The sequence below is a fragment of the Apiospora marii genome, assembly GCF_038362585.1.
Source record: "Apiospora marii strain CBS 49790 chromosome Unknown utg000007l_segment0_segment0, whole genome shotgun sequence".
NCBI classification, from domain to species: domain Eukaryota; kingdom Fungi; phylum Ascomycota; class Sordariomycetes; order Amphisphaeriales; family Apiosporaceae; genus Apiospora; species Apiospora marii.
The window spans coordinates 3,273,428-3,291,430 of record NW_027117379.1 but is presented as its reverse complement, the minus strand read 5'-3'; the positions used below and the strand labels follow the sequence as shown (position 1 = coordinate 3,291,430).

Genomic DNA, 18,003 nt, shown 5'->3' with positions numbered 1-18,003 from the left:
TAGAAGGGCAGTTTTTCTGTGTACCCCTCACCATATACGTTTCTACAAAGGCAGGGTAGCCCGGGAGTAAAATGAACAATGTGCATTCCGAAAGGAAACTTTGTATCTGGAACCATCCGATTAAATAAACTGTGATCAAGTCCCAGGTTTCAAGTTGCCAAATGGTCCCGGCCGATACCGTCGAGAACGCCTCGGATTCCTTTGATGACTGGTCGAGCGCGATGCTATAAGGGCCCCGCCGCCGTGCACCCGCCGTAACCCCCTTTACTCGCTTCGTCTCTTCACCTGCGAGCAGCCCTCAATAAGCTGCGCCACCCTCGTCACCGTGCTCCCGCCCACGATCTCGAACACGGGCAAGTTGGCCGCGAACTCCCTCGCGATCCAGTTCCGCAGCTCGACGCCGACCAGCGAGTCGACCCCGAACGCGTGCAGCGGGCGGTCGGCATCGACGTCGCCCGGCTCGACCGCCAGCGCGCGCGCCAGCCGCCTCGCGAGCGTCTCCACGACCACGGACGTCCGCGCCTCGGCCGTGCCGGCCTGCCGGAAGAGCGTCCCGGGGCTGCTTCCCGCGGCGGCGGCGCCGGCAAGCAGCGCGGAAGACGGCGCGTGCTGGAAGTGCGCGAAGAGGGGCCGTTGCAGCGTCTCGGGCGGCTCCGTGGACCGGGCGAGGAAGTCGGCGGGGGTGCGGAGACCCAGGATGATCTGGGGCGGGCAGTGGCCGGCGGCGGGATCGCAGCATATGTCGAGGAGGGCGAGGATCTCGCGCTCGTCGACTGGGCCGAAGCCTTGGGCGCCCCCCGCCAGGTGGCGTTTCAGCTGGTCCGTCTCGGCCACCACGCCGACTTCGCTTACGACGCCGAGGTCGATTGCGGTCGTTCGCCGGCCGTGGCTGGTGCGCCAATGGGCTAGGCTGTCTTGGAAGGTGCAGCCGGCGGCGTAGTTGCTCTGCCCGGGGTTCCCGGCGATGCCGGAGACAGAGGAGAACAGGATCATAAAGTCCAACCCGCCCAAGAGAGTATGGAGGTTCCAGGATGTGGCCACTTTGGAGTCCATAGTTCGAATCCACTGGGAGTGCGTCATGTTCTCGAAAAAGGCGTCCTGAGAAAGGGGCTGTCAGTATACGGACTAGGGGATCAAAATAATGACGTCCAGCACTTACGTTGAGGACCATCGCCAAGTTGATACATCCGCGAATAGGAGGCATCAACTTTTTCCAGTTGTCCAGGGATTCGATGAATGATTCCGATGAAGCAACGTCGCACTTAGGCGTTAGAATCGTAATGTTTTTCGCCCGCAGTTCCCTCACTGCCTTTGCAGCCGCGTGAGAGGCCGCGCCTGACCTTGAAGGGACAATAAGATTCTTCGCCCCCCGTGCAACCATCCACGCGAGGATGGAGCGTCCGACCCCCCCGAGACCCCCTACGACAAGATAAGACGACTCCCCATCAAATCTCCAAGTTCGACGGGTGATCAACGATTTCTGAAGCGCGTTAGCTGTCTGAGGCTAGCTAGGCTCGGAGTCATGTCCCGGATGTGCAAAACCGGACTTACCTGCACTTTTGTCAAAGGGTCAATGGAAATAACGACGCGACCAGAGTGCTTTCCTCTCTGAATGTATCTAAACGCATCCTCCACAGATCCAACATCGTATACGTTCAAGGGCCTGGGATGGTGGAGCCTGCCATCGAAAGCCATGGCCATAGTCTTGTGCAGCAACTCGCTCGCCATGTCTTGTCTCCGCAGTAAAATATGTAAAACATCTACGGCAGTGAAAGTGGCATTGTTTGCGAAGGAGGCCATTGGCAATGACGAATTGGCATTGATGTCCACCTTGCCGATCTCCACAAACCGACCGTAGGGGGCGATGCACTCCCAGGAGGACCGAAGGCCCTCGCCGACGAGTGAGTTCAGAACCACATCTACACCATAGCCATCGGTGAGCCTCATAATAGCGCTGGCGAACGTGTTATTGCCGCTCCGGCTGTACAGGATGTGGTCTCCCGGAATCCCGTACAGGTCGATCAGTAGCTGCTTCTTCACGTCGGAACCAACTGTGGCGAACACCTCAGCACCCACAAGCTGGGAGACCTGGATTGCTAGCTGACCCGTGGCACCCGCGGCCGAGTGGATCAGGATCTTTTCCCCTCTGCGTAGCCGCGCAACGTCCACTAACGAATACCACGCCGTGACGGCTGGGTTGATGATGGCACACGCCTCCTCGAACGACATCGACGCCGGGATCCGGATCACGTTCGCTTCCGTGGCGCGCGGATACATGCGCATGCAGTCGACGACACACATGCAGACGCGATCGCCGGGCGACAAAGATGTGCATTCGTCACCGATACGGGTTACGACGCCAGCACAGTCGGTTCCAAAGTACGGCTCCTCCAAGCGGCCCAGGGCGCCGAAGACGTCCCGGAAATTGACCGCCCAGCTTTTGGCCTCGATCTCCACATCTGTCGGACCGAGATCTTGGTAAAAGCCGTCGTCCTCTATGAAGTGGAGGGTTTCAAGCTGACCCCTGGCTTGGATCGCCAGCTTGAGAGGAGGGCCGGGTAACCAAGAAGTGCTCTTGGTTTGGGGCGAGATGGACGAGGATAGTTCGTGGCTAAGACGGCTGTCCTCGACAAGTCGCCCGGTATGAATGTGGCCATCTTGGATGACATATTCACGCTCTGGCGAGCTACTAGTCTTGAAGGAGGAGGCGATGATTGCAGAAATCTGACGCGTGCAGCTTGTAATGTCCCGTGGCGTCTCGTCTAGCGTGAGGCTGACAATACGTTTGTTGGTAAATTCGGCACGTAGCGTGCGCAGGAACCCGTCCTTGATGTCTGTTTGCGGGCAGGCATTCGCGCTGCCTCCATCACCAGCATCTCCCGATGCAACCCATAGCAAGTTATTAGATTGTTGCACCATCCAATTGATCTTGTCTAATGTTGACGCAGACACGTCAGCCAACAAAGGGTTGCCGAGTTCGGCGAGAAACACGATATAGTCGGTATTGGCAACTTGCAAGTCGGACAAGCCAGTCAGTGGGATGGTGACAGGCTCGCGTTGAAGCGTCTCGGTCAGATGTTGGGCCAGTGATTGGGCCACCTCGTTCTGGTAGTGGTCCTCCTCGCGCACGATCAGCCAAGCTTTGGTCGCCTCTTGACCTTCGAGCGGGAGCGGGGGGTTGGTGGAGATGATGATGGTAGCATGATGGGCACTATTCTCATCTTCATCCCGGACGACTAGATCGTTGCCTGAGAATCCGCCTTCTCGCAGCGCAGTGTCCCACTGCCCCTGTGTCATGCCTGGCCCGGTGCGGCCTTCAACGGTCTTGATCCAGAACTCGGGCAACAAGCCGAGCAGGAAGCTCATGACAAAACCTTCGGGAATGGCGGTATCGCAAATGACTAGGTGGCCGCCGGGCTTCAACAGCTGTCGGACGTCTTGGACAATGGATGGTAGACGCCTCGTGGCATACAGTGCACCTCCGACCAGAACGAAATCGAAGCTCGCCGGGGAGAACCCCTGGTCCACAATGTCTCGCTCGATATCTAGAGTTCTGAACGTCATGCGGTCCTTGTAGTCACCAAATCGCTGGCGCGCAGTGTCGAAGAAGGAGTCCGAGTGGTCAGTGAAGATGTACTCCGAGAACGCCACGACGCCTGTTTCTCTTTCAACCTGATCAAAGATAGAAAGCGTAAGCTGAGTTACGGCGCCCGAGCCTGCACCGATCTCGAGGACCCTCAGGGGTGGCGCCTGGTGGACTACCAGATGAAAATAGTTCATCAGTGCCTGGTTGCGAAAGCGGCCTAGCAGGTCTTCATAGAAACTCCTTGCCAGATCTGATGAAGTCAGAAGCTCGGTGGCATTGTAATATCCCCGTATGAATGAGAGGAGATTTCGCACGACTTCGACGAAAATCTTCCACGCCGGTCTTTTGACACCCAGCGCTTCAATTCGCCTGAACGCGTCCATCTCAGTCATGTACTCGGAAGCTGTATCTTGCGTCTTTTGTAGCTCGCCTTGCATGAGTGAAATGTATTCCTCCATCTGTTGAGGAGCTTTGGTCCAATCCGTTTGCAGCATCTGAGCCATATTCTGCTGCAATACCGATCGTAGAGCGGCTTGGAGATCATAAAAGTCTTTTCTTATCGAGTCCTCGCCTGGAAATGGGTTGGATGCGTAGCAAAGATGACGTAGCTGATCAGCACTTAGCAGAGAAAGATGGGGTTTCCAGTCGATCCTGTGAAGAACCTGTCTTGTTTCGTTGTCGCTCTCGTGATTGCCTACGATGGGCATCAACTCAAGCTTCGCGATGGAACAGAGGCGCGACCCGTCATCGGACAAGACTTGGATGGAGCTGTCGATGCCTATACCCGACCCTTTGAGGCAGGACTCCGTCAGCATCCGGAGTCCACTGGTACTAGGGTGCTGCCATCCCGTTGCCGATAACCAAGCATCCCGGATTCGGTGTGGAACGGTCGTGGGTAGGTTGCCCGACATGCCGTTGCATGGCGCCACGTAACATAACTGGAAGGCCGTGTCGAGAATCGCGGGATGTGCAATGCCATCGTACGGTTCAATTGGGGGCCCTACGTTGACATTTGCCACGACAAGCCTATCGCCGTCCCAATGGATATCATCGGCTAGGGAGAAGGCATCACCATACTTTTGGCCCAGTTCGCGATGCCGCTGGTAAAAATACTGCTTGCTGATTTGATTGACCGAAACTGCCTTGGCGCGAGCGTACTCTGCGACCAGGACCTGAGAAGCAACTTGAGTCTCTTGGCTGTCATCGACGCCATTCTCTGGTTCTTGCTCTTCGACGTGTATCGTAGACTTGAAGCACATGCTCCAGGAGCTGCCGGCCACTGCGAATATCTGAACCTCGAATCGAAGGTCGGACTTCTCATACGGCTCTCGGAGTGGGCGTACGTGTGTCATCACCTCATTGTCGGCCTCAGGTCGGATCGCGATTGGCTTCAAGAAAGTAGCCATCTTGATGCGAAATCCCCGAACAGGGTAACGGGTCCGGAGCATCGTCTTGACCGCCTCTATCCCGATCATGATCGATCCGGCAGCGGGGAACAGGATGTTCTCACCAATGGCGTGATCTTCGAGCCAAGGAATCTCGGTGGTTCGTAGTATATTTCGCCACCTTGGTTCCAGAGGGTTCCAATCTATGACAGGCACTCCCAGCAGGGGCTGTGGGGAGGCCTCGCGAAGGCGCCAGTCACGGCTTAATCTGGACTCGTGCCAGTACAGTTTGGAGTGATTGAAGGGGTAGCTTGGTGCATCCACGAGGAATGGTATCCCCTGAGCGGTTGCCTGCTGTTGGTTGGCTGCCGTGACGGATGCCGAGTGACCGAGCACAAAGAGCTGACCGACCAAGCCCAAAACAGTCTTGACTGGTGGCTCGAACTTGAATAGAACGGCATGATACGTAGGGGGTTTGCCTTTGCTGGCTTGGGCGAGTGTGTCGTTGACAGGCCGTTTTAACGCCGCGTGTGGCCCTATCTCGACGAAGCTAGACAGCGCCTGCAGCCCGTCCACATTAGGCGCTGCCAAGGTGAGGTACCGGAGCGCATCGGCGAATCGCACTGGTGAGATCAGATTGTCCACCCAGTACTGGCGATTCAATAGACCAGCGGCGGTAATCCTATGCCCAGTGACAGACGAGGCCATGATGATGCCGTCATGATCGGATGCACCTGGCTTCAAGGTGCCAAGGCACGACGCATAATCCTCGGAAATAGGCAGCATGGCAGGTGAGTGGTACGCGACACCGGTTTCGATTCTCCGCGCAAATATCTGGTCTGCTTCCAAGTACTTGTGCAGTTCATCAATCGCCGTTTCTGGACCAGAAAGAGTCACGTTTGAAGGGCTGTTGATACATGCAACCGTGATATCGGGACTGAGGGCGACTTTGGCCAAGTATGCGTCCACATCCGCCTCTGCCATGTTTATGGACATCATGCCACCAGGTGTATGAGCTCCCACGGCTAAACCTTGAGCTAGCCGCCCACGGTGGAATGCGACCTTGCAGGCAGACCGAAAGGAGAGTGCGCCTATAGCGTAAGCTGCGGCGATCTCACCAGATGAGTGGCCGACTACAGCATTGGGAACGATACCAAAGGAACGGAGCAGCTCCACGAGAGCGATCTGGAGAACAGTACATAGCGGCTGACTCATCTGCGGTGAGTTGATTCTCTCGGTATGCTTGAGCTCATCTGTCCGCGCAAGAGTTAAACGGATGATCCCAGGTAAGGTGAAGTGGCTTGGATCCACAGAGACTTACCCATCAAAGACCAATCGGATCCCAACTCTCGTAGTATCCCACTGGCCTGGGTCAACGTGGCGTGAAAGGTAGGGTAAACCAACAGATCCAGCCCCATGTGAGCATATTGAGCCCCTTGACCTGTGAAGACGAAGGCAAGGCCGGGTTTCCGAGAGGAACGTGCGCAAATAGAAGACAAGATCTTGGCGGTGTCGTGGTGCATGCGACTGTCCACGATGGCGAAGGACCTCCATGGCATGAGGCTTCGCCGAGCAGAAAGCGTGTAAGCCAGAGACCCGACGACGATGTCAAAGCCAGGCCGTTGTCCTGACACCGCGTAAAACGCATCGTACTCGCCAAGAACTCGCTTCAGCGCGGTTTCGTCTTTTGCAGACCAAACTAGCAGCCAAGCCTTTGGTGTGGCATCAAAAGGCTGATGGGCCTGTGATGAACTCAGACCTTGCTTCGAATTGGAAGGAGAGAGCTCAAATTCAATACTGGGGGATCCATTCTCGTCTTTTTGAGACTCTACCTCATCATCGATCCCACAGATACCTTTCAATGTGCTATGGCCGTTCGCCACGCCGACAGATTCTGAGTGGGGATGACACAGGGCGAACCTCTGTAGTGAATCCGACGTATGAACCAGCGCCTTTGAGTCAAGGGTTTCTAATGTATGGAATGCATCGTCCAGTATGATGTGACTGTTGGAACCTCCCAAGCCGAAGTTGTTCACCGAGATCCGACGCAGACCAGCAGTTGGCCAGGGAGTGCATGATTTTGGTACCTTGCAAACTTCAGTACTTCCATCGATGCTAAAAGGGAGGAAACGTACACATAGATTATTGAACTTGACATTGATCTTTCCGTTCCATTTCTCAAACAGAGCATTTGGCGGGATGATGCCTCTTTCCAGGATCATAACAGATTTCAAAATTCCCACGATGCCGCTGGCACCCTCCAGATGGCCGATGTTGGCTTTCACGGATCCGCTAGTGTCTATGTTTAGAAGTGCCTTTCCGGTATGACATAGGTGACTTACATATACAGCGGTTCTCTGGGTGACCGGTGAGTTTGGAAAACACGACCGATGGTTTTGGCCTCGACCGAGTCTCCCAGCTGAGTGCCCGTACCTAGTTGCTTTGGGTCAGCTAGCTCACGACGAAGGATTCTGTACGGGCGGAGATAGTACCATGTGCCTCTATGTATCTTGTCAAACCAAAGTCCAGGCTGCAGCTTCTGTACACGCTGCGGATCAAGTCCTCTTGGGACTCACCACTCGGCTGGGTGAGTCCCGGTGTGTGGCCATCCTGATTGGAGCCAGAGGCTCGAATCACGGCGCGGATCATGTCACGATCTCGAATGGCAGTTGTCAGAGTCTTCAGAACGAGTACCACGACCCCTTCGCCCCTGGCGTATCCATTTGCACGACTGTCAAAGCTGTAGCATCGACTATCCGGCGAAAGCAAGTTCAGTTTCTCCAGCTCCAGGTGTTCTTCAGGGGTTAGAGCTAGGTTCGAGCCAGCGACGATGGCCTGCGTCCTCGTTAGCAGATTGTCTCATACCCCTCTCATAGCACATACCATCGGGCTCTGGCCGCTCCGCAAGGACTGGCAAGCTAGGTCTGTCGCGACTAGGCTTGAGGAGCAGGCTGTATTGATCTGGATACTCGGGCCCTTGAGATCGAAGAACCAGCTGAGCCGATTGGCCAGCATGAACGAGTTCAGACCGGTTTTGACATGGGTTGGGACTTCATCTGGGTCTTTGTAGGCAAGCTTGGCGTAGTCATCGGCCATGGACGCCGCGAACACGGCAGTGTTTGTTCCGGCCGCCTTTTCCGCGGGAATGCCAGCTGTCCACTGTTAGATATCCACTTATCATTCAGAAGGTGTGACGTACCGTTCTCCAGAGCTCGATACGTTGCCTCCAACATCCAGCGTTGCTGCGGGTCCATCGATGCTGCCTCTTTGTGCCTGTTAGTCGGCATCTAGATGGACATACATGGACCCAATGACTTACCCTTCGGTGTGATGGAGAAGAATGGAGCATCGAAGGCAGCCGGGTCCCCCTTGAGAAAATAGCCTCCTCTGGAAGACAACTTTCACTCGTGTCAGAACTCAACGACAGTATTGAACCTCTGAGGGAGTAGGCAGATGTACGTACAGCATTGTTGATAGAGGGCTTCGGATTGCAGAAAGCATCAAGATTGGCACGGGACTCCGGCCACTCGGTCATGACATTCTTGCCCGCCTCTAGGATACTCCATAAGCTATCCTCGTTCTCCGCGCCTTGCGGCAGTCGGAAGGAAATACCAACAATAGCGATTGGCTCCATTGTTATTCAACCGCCTCTGAACACACTAAGCAGTGTTGAATGTGTATGCTCAAGGGTTGGAAGTGCGTGCAATGACTCGATAATTTTCGACTTGATACCGAGCGAGAAGCGATGTCTGATAATAGGCTCACCAAGTGGAGCAACTAGATTAGATGTCAGGCGTGTTTGAGACACATTTAATCTCTAAAATCCGCTGCGCGCAATGATGAGGACAGCTTTAGCACTCGGATTCCGGAAAGGCGCCGCCCGGCATCAAGAGCGGCCAAATGGATCAGTATCTAGATGCGTACATATCATTGGATGCCAAGTGACAGTCGCATCTTTTACGGATCACCTCGGCTTTAGTGTAACCTTCGCTATCCTAGATCAGGGTGCTTGAGTCACATGCTACTGCAGCCTGCCTGGAGCCTGAGTTCGAACATTAGGTTAAGGGGGAGAGGGGTGCCAATAATCAGAGCCATTAAAGGCGGCAGGCGTAAAGGGGCTTCACTTTATCAACGTACATGGTATATCGTTTCCTTTCTAAGCGCATCAATAGATTGGGAAGACGGACAATCTACATGGTAGCTAATGCATGCAGTCATGTTTTCTGCAAAGTCCGTAAACGGCCAGGCAACCGTGTCTGCGGTGTAACCTTATGGCTTCCCAAATCCAGTCAGCTTCTCCTGCGCCATCCATGCGTACACTCGCCTAGCTGCATGTGGGACAGCGAATCCAGTGCGGCCATCCTCAATGAACATCATCTCCTCCACCCAAGTGAATATTGCATTAACGAATCTCCGTACCTCGTCTTCAGTATTATAGGCATGGAGGACGGCGCGGACGCGTCGCTGCCCAAGAGGCACTATGGGGTGTTCCATTGGAAAGGTGTAGAAGTTGGAGTCCAGGATATGGAAGAACAGCCACCAATTGTACTTCTGACGGGTAAAGATGGGTATGATGTGCGTCAGAAAGGGACGCTCTTCCCAATCCTTTGCGAGCGGTACCAGGAGGAGCCCCATCTGCTGTGCTGTTGGCCAGACAGGGTGAGACGTGAGGGTTTCAAAGAAGAATCCCACAAGCTGCTGGATACGCTCTTGTGCCTGGAACATGTAAGTTTCCCGTAGTTGTACCGTTCCGTTCTTTGGATAGGTCTAGATGTCAAAGTGCTGCGTACCTCTTCGGTATGTCCATCGGCAAGTAACTTGTACCCTGATTTGATGGCGGCCACGAATGGAAAGGATGGTGATGTTGTGTAGATGATTGACCGCGCAAAGTTGGCTATCATGTGTCTGACAGTCGTGCTGGCGAGTACGAATCCTGGCGTGCGCGAACGGTTAACATCCGGGTTCCGAAGCGACTGAGGGAAGGGACATGCACTGACCGCCGACTGCGCCCATTGCCTTGCCATAAGAGTGCACCACAATTGCGATCTCTTTCTGTAGGCCGAGCTCGCAGATGAGCCCTGCCCCCTTGGGCCCAATGACCCCGAGACTGTGAGCCTCGTCTACAACGAATTGTACGTTGCCTTGTCCCCGTGAAAATTCGTGAGAAACTTCGACGAGCTCCTGCAGCGGGCATACGTCGCCGTCCATGCTATATATGGACTCGACGGCGACGAGAACAGTTCTCTTGGCTTCACGGACTAGCCTGTTGGACTCAAATATGTCGCCAAGAACACGGCGGAATCCGTCGACGCTACTGTGCGGGAACTCAAATTTGTCTATGGCTAAGCTCTGCTTGATCCCCTCGTGCGTGCTTGCGTGCACTAGAGCGTCATATAAAATGACGTCGCCCGGTCGTGGCACGGCCGTCCAGACGGCCACGTTGGCTTCAAAAGCAGAGCTTGTCAATAGGCCATTCTCAGCACCGTGGAAGGAAGCAATTTCAAGCTCCGCCTTCTTGAGGTATGAGTATGTGCCGTCTATCGCACGGGAACCGGTCGGTCCAATGGTGAAGTCAGGGCAGCGAGCAAGCTCGTCAAGAAACTCTGCACGCCGGGCTTGGCTCTTGCCCAGCCCTAGTATGTCGCCCGTGTAGAGATCCGTGGTGCCATGGTCTGCCCAGGTGTTCTCCAAGACGGAATAGAAATTGCTTAATGAGCGACGCAAGTCGAGGACCTCGTCGAGATTACGGTAGAAGGTTGACCGGGATTGAGGCGGCTGTGGCTCCTGAGACTTTGTGTCCAGGATTCGTAACATGAATGGACCAATTGGCGGAGCAGCTGTTTCTGGAAGGGCGGTGTCCATGACAACGACGATGGGATATCAAAATCGGATTTTTGTGTGTAGGTAGGGAGACGGATCCTATTATGGAAAAGTCTTGATACCCTCTGGGCCCCAAAATGAATTTCAGAACGTCGTGTTGTTCGACAAGTGATCCTCTCTGGGTTGACTATGTAGTCGCTCTATCAGCTTCGTGAATCGTTACTAGGATAATTCGGTTACCAAGTAAAGCCCCGAGTATCTCATATACGGAGCAAAGGACTCAGTATTTCATTGCCAAGTCCCGTCACACTTCGAGCTTCACCGGTCAAGTGCTTACTATGCATTGTTGTTTTTGTAACAGGTCTGTGTAACATAGATGACGTTTACGATGACTTAAATCTGCAGTCATATAAGATGTAACCATGGTTGCTCAAACCGGGCTAACCGTGCTCCGCACACCTAGATTTAGGCAGGCGGGTGTCCTAAGTAAAGCACACCTCCAAAAGAGTAGTCTTACATCGCACATCTGAGCCTCGTTGAGACCCGCGTATACGGCTTGACGTTACGCTACGGGGGACCTCGAGATGGTGTGATCTTTGCTGATTGGGGCAAAATGTCGCAAGTATGAACGGCAATGCATATGTAGCCGAGATCATGTTACTAAGTTATTACGGTCCCCCCATAGCGGTTCGTTCCGTGGCAATTATGAGTTTAGTTTATGGCACTCTGCATTAATCTCATGCGTTGTTATTGGATGCTACCTTCTCCTGCTTAATCTAGCATCAAATTTGTCAAGTGACTTCGGTGACTACTTGTGAACTGGCTTGATTGGCTGAACCAGGATTACCAGAAGCAACACACTAAACGCAATGTCATTTCGACGTCGCGAATTGGAACTCCGCATTTACCTTCCCCGCCGGCAAAACGAGAGCTAAGTCCAGCAGGCTATGCTGGCAGCGAAAAACTCGTATGCAGTGAAACCAACCATCAGGCACAGCCTGCCTTCGAGTTCGCACTAGGGCTGACCAACGCATCAGAGCCTGATAGCCAATCCATCCCACCCTGATTCACCCAGGCGTGCTGGGGTCTACTCCGGTCCATTGCTGGAGTCCCTTGTCACACTCAATTAATATCTGCCGTCAGCACGGTAAGCGCTTTGCGCATCCGCCACCCATAGGCTGCGGTCCGAGAAACCGTTGGGGGAGTCTGCGGGGATGATGGGGGCTAAGGCCTGCTGCGGCTGCGAATAGAGAAGAAACCAAGACTCTGATTCACAAGGGAAAAAAATACCTCTAGATTACTTGATACAGGTACAGAGCCAGATAACCAATTCATTCCAATGTAAACCCGTATATGTAGTGACTCCGCTGCGATTAGACGTGAGAGTCGTCGCCTCCGTTATGATGCTGCTCACGCCAGATGAGGTCACGTCTCACTTTGATAGCCTCTAGAGGGTAGTTCTCGTGGTCAGAGTCCCCTGCTGGTTCGCTACTGACTTGATTGCGATGGCCTCCGTGATAATTGGCTGGAGTGAGACCATCCTCGCTTCCACCAAGTCGTTCAAATGAGCCACCACCACTCCCACCAGCTGGCCCAACATTCCGACGCTGTATGTTAGCGGCGACGATCGTGTTGGTGCCGCTGAAAGGGGTCTTATTGGACCCTGAACCGCCGCTGGTCGTCTTGAGCGCGTCGCCAAACCGAAGCTTGCGATAGACAGGGACCATCATGGGCAAACATGCCCCCATAATTGCCGCGTAGATTTCAACCTCAAACGCGATAGCAGGAACGATGAACTGCTCTGCTATTGTTAGCTTGAGCCTTGAAGAAGTATGTTGCTTGAAATCTCTTACTGGTGAAATTCGTGACGCCCTGTTTCCATTCAAAACCGACGAATATCGTGCGAACCAGACTAGCCGCAAAAGCTCTGCCAGAATTCGATCAGCTTGACAGATGAAACGAGATACATCAAAGACACAATTAAAAATGTCATATTACTTACATGCCACCAAGTAGAAACACTATCGAGATATTCACTTTACGTCGTGTAGTCGTTTGAAGTTTCATTACTTCCTGTATAGGCAGAGTCACTGTAAAGAAGTCGATGATGCAATTTACGACCGAGTTTGCGAAGAAGGCAAGGATCGGGTCGATGCATTTGGTCGTTGGTAAAGCCTGGAGCTCGATGTGCCAAAACGCTTTCAGGGGTCGGCATTGGGTGAAGTTTAATATGAATATAGCAGTCCACCAAGCTGCGCATGCAAAGCCGAGAATCGTGCATCCTAACTTGACAGTGCGAGTGGGGAACATCTTCCAGAAAAAGGCCAGAACCGAGAGCTTTATAAGTGGGGAACTAAAGGTATAAGTGAGCTCGCCGACAAATAGAGCCTGTTTCCACCACGTCAGTCAATACTATACACCTCATAAGAAGAGAATTGAAGTTGAGCTCCAACCTGGTAAAGAATCGTGACAGAGTTCGGGTCCTCGGTTGACGTTACTCTGAAGTCCCGTCCCAGGCCTCCCTGCTTCACCATGACGCTGCCGCTTGCCAAGACGCCATGGTGGAAAAGGAGAGCAGCGAGACAAAGGTAGTCGCTCAATCCAAACCTCTGGTGGATTAATCTCCTGGACCAGAAGCGCAAGGCGACAATCATAGTAGATACGAAACCAAGAGCGGCCCCGGAAGCGATGATGGCCGGCCCTTTGTCGGAAAAGTCTAGCGGTGACTGGATCGTCGATGGGTCAGTTGCCGACATTTTCAAATCATAGGACTCAAAATAGTCGCGAGAAAAGAGAAAAGGAGATCCTGCTATTCAATTGCATCTAGGCGGGGGTGGATAATAAGTAGGTTATCAAGTTTCTTGTGTCGCCTTGCTGTGCGGGAGTGCATTGATATGAATAGAAAAGAAGATGAAAATAGAAAAGATGGAGCTCGCGCCAAGGCCTGCACCTCCAGTCCTGCCCCTCCTTGCCTCCCGCCCCTCCCGAGCGTTGGCTCTTTGTAGCACCAGGTCATCTAATTCAAATACGTACCTGCCTGCTTACTGGACTTATTAATCTTTCCTCCAGATTTTCAGGATTTGCCAAGCACCGACACAATCTCTTTCTACTAATCTTGTCGTCACCAACTCACTTCTGTCTTCCACAATATGGCGGGACGACACGGGCATCCATGGGTCTCCCACCAACCATTTAGAGCAATTTTCCAGCTGTCATATCTTTCCTTGACCATAGTCTACCTGCCTTATTACCTTGTCGTGTCTCTGATCCCCTCCCTTAGACCACATCCAACATGGACCGCCAAGCAGACATTCATGACCCGCATCGTCTACTGCATGCTTGATGTTTCGTCCCGAGTTGGCATCACGGAGAACATCACTTTAAACCCGGGAAATGAAGGCAATCGGTTTCAAACCGTATCGCCTCCTTCCCGGGACGTCTACAGAGGGCCATTCTCATCTCCGACTGTCGAGCCCAAGACGGGTGGAGGCACGTGGTCTCCGCGTGTTCCGAATCTCAACGAACTAGCATCTTCTAACATGGTCGGACTCTACGTCCATGGCGGAGCCTTCGTCACAGGCGACGGGCGCGATGCCATGTTCGGCGCGGTCGCGAACCGACTGCTCAAGAAGAGCGGGCTGGACTTTGTGTTCTCGGTGCAGTACCGCCTTTCCGGGCACGGTGGTTTGAACCCGTTCCCAGCCGCAGCACAAGACCTGCTGGCCGCCTACCTCTTCCTTCTCAACACACTGCGTGTCCCCGCTTCGCACATCGTCCTCGTCGGTGACAGCTCTGGTGGGAATCTCATCCAAGCTCTCCTGCGCTACCTCTCGGAGCACGGGCCCGAGACGGGTGCTATTCCCTGGCCCCGGGCCGCCGTGCTTCTCTCGCCGTGGGTCGCCCCTTACGAGTACAAGCTGGCGGACAGGCCAAACTTCCACACAGACTTCATACCTGCCTCATTTGGGGCCTGGGGTGCGCATTGTTACGGGGGAGATGACGGAGTGTCCAACCCGTACATCACACCCCTGGGTCATCCGTTGGCCCTACCCTTGCCCATCTTTGTCAACATTGGTGAGAGAGAGGTAACCCGTGAGTTTATGGACCAATGGGTCGATGAGATGCGTGGGGTCGAGGGAAATGACGTGCAGGTGAACCTCGAGTTGGGGGCGGTACACGATACGTTCTTTTTGGGCCCGATGCTGGGGTTCGGCGAGAGTGCTGACGAGGTGGCCGTAAAAATTGGAGTGTTTTTGCGCAATGTTTGATTCGCTGCAACCTTGGCAAGGATGCAATATGTAGCATGCAGCTAGAAAATGTAGCGTGGGGATCGGCATCCTAATTGGTGGCTCGGGCTACTACCCGTCCAAAGACTCGTCTTTATCACAATCAATACCTGAAGCAAGTCTGACAAATATGTACGAAAACGTATACATTCACCCCCTTCCCCTCCACCATCCCTTTTTTCGCCTTCGGCAAGCGTAATTGCCTCCCTCGTGTGATACAACTCCGAACACCTACAGACAAACAATACATATGCAAGGATGGTGACCGTACAGGATTGCATCCGACATGCCATTGATGCAACCCCACTTAAAGATTCACTTTGTAGAGCCTACCATGATCTATTTTCGCAGTGGCATGTATTACACAAAGGCAACCTTGTTATCATGAGGTCGTCACACAGGCTCCTGTCTCTTCATGCTGAGTCTAGCCCCCAACTCGTGCAACCCAAGCAGTAGTAAGCTTACCGTTGCACGTTGGGGCAGCACGAAAGTGCTCCCCAGTCGCCTCCAGCTTTTGTTGACGGTAGCTTAACTTGCTAAACCACAGCTCGCAAGGGAATACTCACTGCCTCACATTTCGAGTCATCAATCAAGACATCTCGCTGCCGTACGAGGACATCTGCCTGGCTTTCTACCCAGCACCGTTGACGACTATGGCACTGCAGCTCCAAGACATCGACCCAGCGGTGGACTTCCCAGCCCTCCTCCGCTGCCTGCTCGCGGCGTACGAGAGCCCCCCGCAGCCCCTCACCGAGGTGATCGTCCCGATGAGGGGGCTCACCCCCGTGGCTGCCGAGCTCTCCCTAGCCGAGGGCGCCTCCCGACTGGCTCGATGGCATGCCTCTGACCCGACAAGCCACTGGCAGAAGGTTGTCGACGTCGAGACAGGCCGGGTCGCCGGCGGGGCCACCTGGCACATCTACGACGCCGACCCATTCGCCGAGCCAGACGTCGTGGAAGCCGTCTGGTATCCCGACGACGGCTCGCGCCGATTTGCGGAGAAGGCGCTCGAGAGTATGGCGTGGCCGAGATCCCAGGTGGCCCGCAAACCGCACTTGTGTAAGCACTCGCATAGTTGACCCTTCCCATTGCCCTCCTCCATCACGATTCTCGTATTGTCCTTCCATGTTTTCCCTCCTCTTTTCTCGTTCTTTTTCTTCACCTTTTCCCTTTCCTCTCCCTCATCTCCCCCTAGTTAGTTCCTTGGCTAGTCTTGGCGCTGAAACTCTCGTACAGACCTGTTCAATGTCTTTGCGCACCCGGATTACCGCCGGCGGGGCATCGGGCAGCAGATTATGGACTGGGGCATGCGAAAGGCGGACGAGCTAGGTCTCGAGATCTTCCTAGACGCCACACCGCCAGGCCGGCCGCTGTACCTAGCAAACGGGTTCATTGAGCTGGCCGAGACGGTAACGGCGCCAACGACGGATTCCCCGGACGAGATGTGGATGAAGATGGCGAAAAAAATACCACCTTTTACGTTCTATCTTATGTGGCGACCAGTAGAAGGGAAGTACGAGGAGGGTATAACAGTCAAACCCTCTGTAGCGTAACGAGTCTTAAGGGGGTCGTTAGGGTTTCGGCGTCCTTTCCAAGCGCGACGCCACGTATATTCTAAACCAACCTGGCATTTTAAGAATAGCACATTGTATTATTTGTTATTCAAACCTTGGGGACACAGAAAACAAAGCCTGACGGCCACCATGAACTATAATTTGTGTATGAAGCCATCATTCATCGAGCGTGGAATGCTGCAAATTGTAGTCACTGTAGGTTCGCACGTGTTGCAATCCTGGTCAATCTACACCAAAGTATCACCCATTTGATTAGCATTCCGATTACCCTTAGTGGCGGACCCGAATGCGCAGCCCATGACTACATTTTGCGGGCATCGGTATGATCATCTCACTGTTGGCAACGATGTCCCTCTCGCGGACCGTATAGTGGATCTTCAACGTGCGCCCTTCCTGGCCCTCGTATACGTCTTAACACACTCTCGAAGATGGTGATCTTGAAATCACTGGGATTAGGCAAAGAAATTATTTGACGCACCCTGCGAATCTACCACTAACTCGGGTCAGCAAGTATTTGAAGACGGCTTCATGGATGTGGCCACCGAGAGCGTTACCGTTTGCTTGCTGGACAACTCGGCCAGATTAGGGATAAAGGTCCCCAAGACCCAGATGGGCAAGTTATTCATTCTCATGATGAGCGGTCATTGCCCAAAGATATGTGACAGGTTGAACTATTTGTCCGTGGAGACATACGATTTGCCCCAGTCGTCCTGGTCAAGAAAGTGGGATACACGACCGAAGGCGTAGGTCGTGATGATGTCGCTGGTATGTGCCTTGAAGACAGTATGCATATGCAATACCAAACCGTTTTTGCCTGCTTCCTAGTTCAATCTCGCTAGCACCTTTCCCAGCTTCTCGGCGATTATGGGTTCGACTCTGCGGATTCTCGCGATGGATGGAGACCCCATTGATGCTGTTACGACGCAGGCGATGCGTGTGACAATTAACCGTAGCCACGATGCAGTTGGGAGCTGCGTCATGCTTTGGCTAGTAATATTGTGCTTTGTTGTTGTTTCCACCCTCTATGAGGCGGGAAACGTACTCCCTGTCCTACGAGATCATCACGGGAATTGGGTACCCGCTTCCATCCAACGGTAACGAGCTCGCAGTCCACCCGCGCTTCAGCGACTTGTCCAATGCACATGGCGGGCCAACTCGGCGTTGGCGGTCTCGACGAGGGCGGCAACCAGGCGGACAAGGCCGTCAAACAGATATGCATGATGCACCAGAGTGGCGCGGACACCGGCGCCCTGAATAGTATCTACGTCGGGGTCGTCTCGGCGCAGTTCACCAAGGTCCTGCGCTTCATAACGGCGCCCGAGGTAGGCCGGCCCTCGTGGCCTATGAGCTAG

General features: G+C 53.8%; 6 protein-coding genes across 6 annotated transcripts; 3 read left to right on the top strand and 3 right to left on the bottom strand.

Moving 5' to 3' along the window:
- Positions 1–264: 264 nt before the first annotated feature.
- On the bottom strand, positions 265–8,605 carry PG985_011454 (uncharacterized protein; the record flags this gene model as incomplete). Its single annotated transcript, XM_066831221.1, has 10 exons — positions 265–1,098; positions 1,160–1,480; positions 1,552–6,224; positions 6,293–7,058; positions 7,107–7,263; positions 7,314–7,411; positions 7,432–7,806; positions 7,855–8,123; positions 8,171–8,258; positions 8,291–8,605. 10 exons carry the CDS (start codon positions 8,603–8,605, stop codon positions 265–267), a joined length of 7,896 nt encoding a protein of 2,631 aa, XP_066681903.1.
- Positions 8,606–9,240: 635 nt separating this feature from the next.
- Positions 9,241–10,785, bottom strand: PG985_011453 (pyridoxal phosphate-dependent transferase; the record flags this gene model as incomplete). The annotated part of the gene is made up of 3 exons (XM_066831220.1): positions 9,241–9,687; positions 9,762–9,904; positions 9,969–10,785. The coding sequence occupies 3 exons, from the start codon at positions 10,783–10,785 to the stop codon at positions 9,241–9,243; spliced, it is 1,407 nt and encodes a 468-aa protein (XP_066681902.1).
- Positions 10,786–12,164: 1,379 nt separating this feature from the next.
- Positions 12,165–13,547, bottom strand: PG985_011452 (SGNH hydrolase-type esterase domain-containing protein; the record flags this gene model as incomplete). The annotated part of the gene is made up of 4 exons (XM_066831219.1): positions 12,165–12,592; positions 12,645–12,718; positions 12,794–13,179; positions 13,245–13,547. 4 exons carry the CDS (start codon positions 13,545–13,547, stop codon positions 12,165–12,167), a joined length of 1,191 nt encoding a protein of 396 aa, XP_066681901.1.
- A 393-nt stretch (positions 13,548–13,940) lies between these two features.
- On the top strand, positions 13,941–15,059 carry PG985_011451 (Alpha/Beta hydrolase protein; the record flags this gene model as incomplete). The annotated part of the gene is made up of 1 exon (XM_066831218.1): positions 13,941–15,059. The coding sequence occupies one exon, from the start codon at positions 13,941–13,943 to the stop codon at positions 15,057–15,059; it is 1,119 nt and encodes a 372-aa protein (XP_066681900.1).
- Positions 15,060–15,730: 671 nt separating this feature from the next.
- PG985_011450 (uncharacterized protein) lies at positions 15,731–16,630 on the top strand (the record flags this gene model as incomplete). Its single annotated transcript, XM_066831217.1, has 2 exons — positions 15,731–16,136; positions 16,314–16,630. 2 exons carry the CDS (start codon positions 15,731–15,733, stop codon positions 16,628–16,630), a joined length of 723 nt encoding a protein of 240 aa, XP_066681899.1.
- A 1,163-nt stretch (positions 16,631–17,793) lies between these two features.
- PG985_011449 (uncharacterized protein) lies at positions 17,794–18,003 on the top strand (the record flags this gene model as incomplete). Its single annotated transcript, XM_066831216.1, has 1 exon — positions 17,794–18,003. The coding sequence occupies one exon, from the start codon at positions 17,794–17,796 to the stop codon at positions 18,001–18,003; it is 210 nt and encodes a 69-aa protein (XP_066681898.1).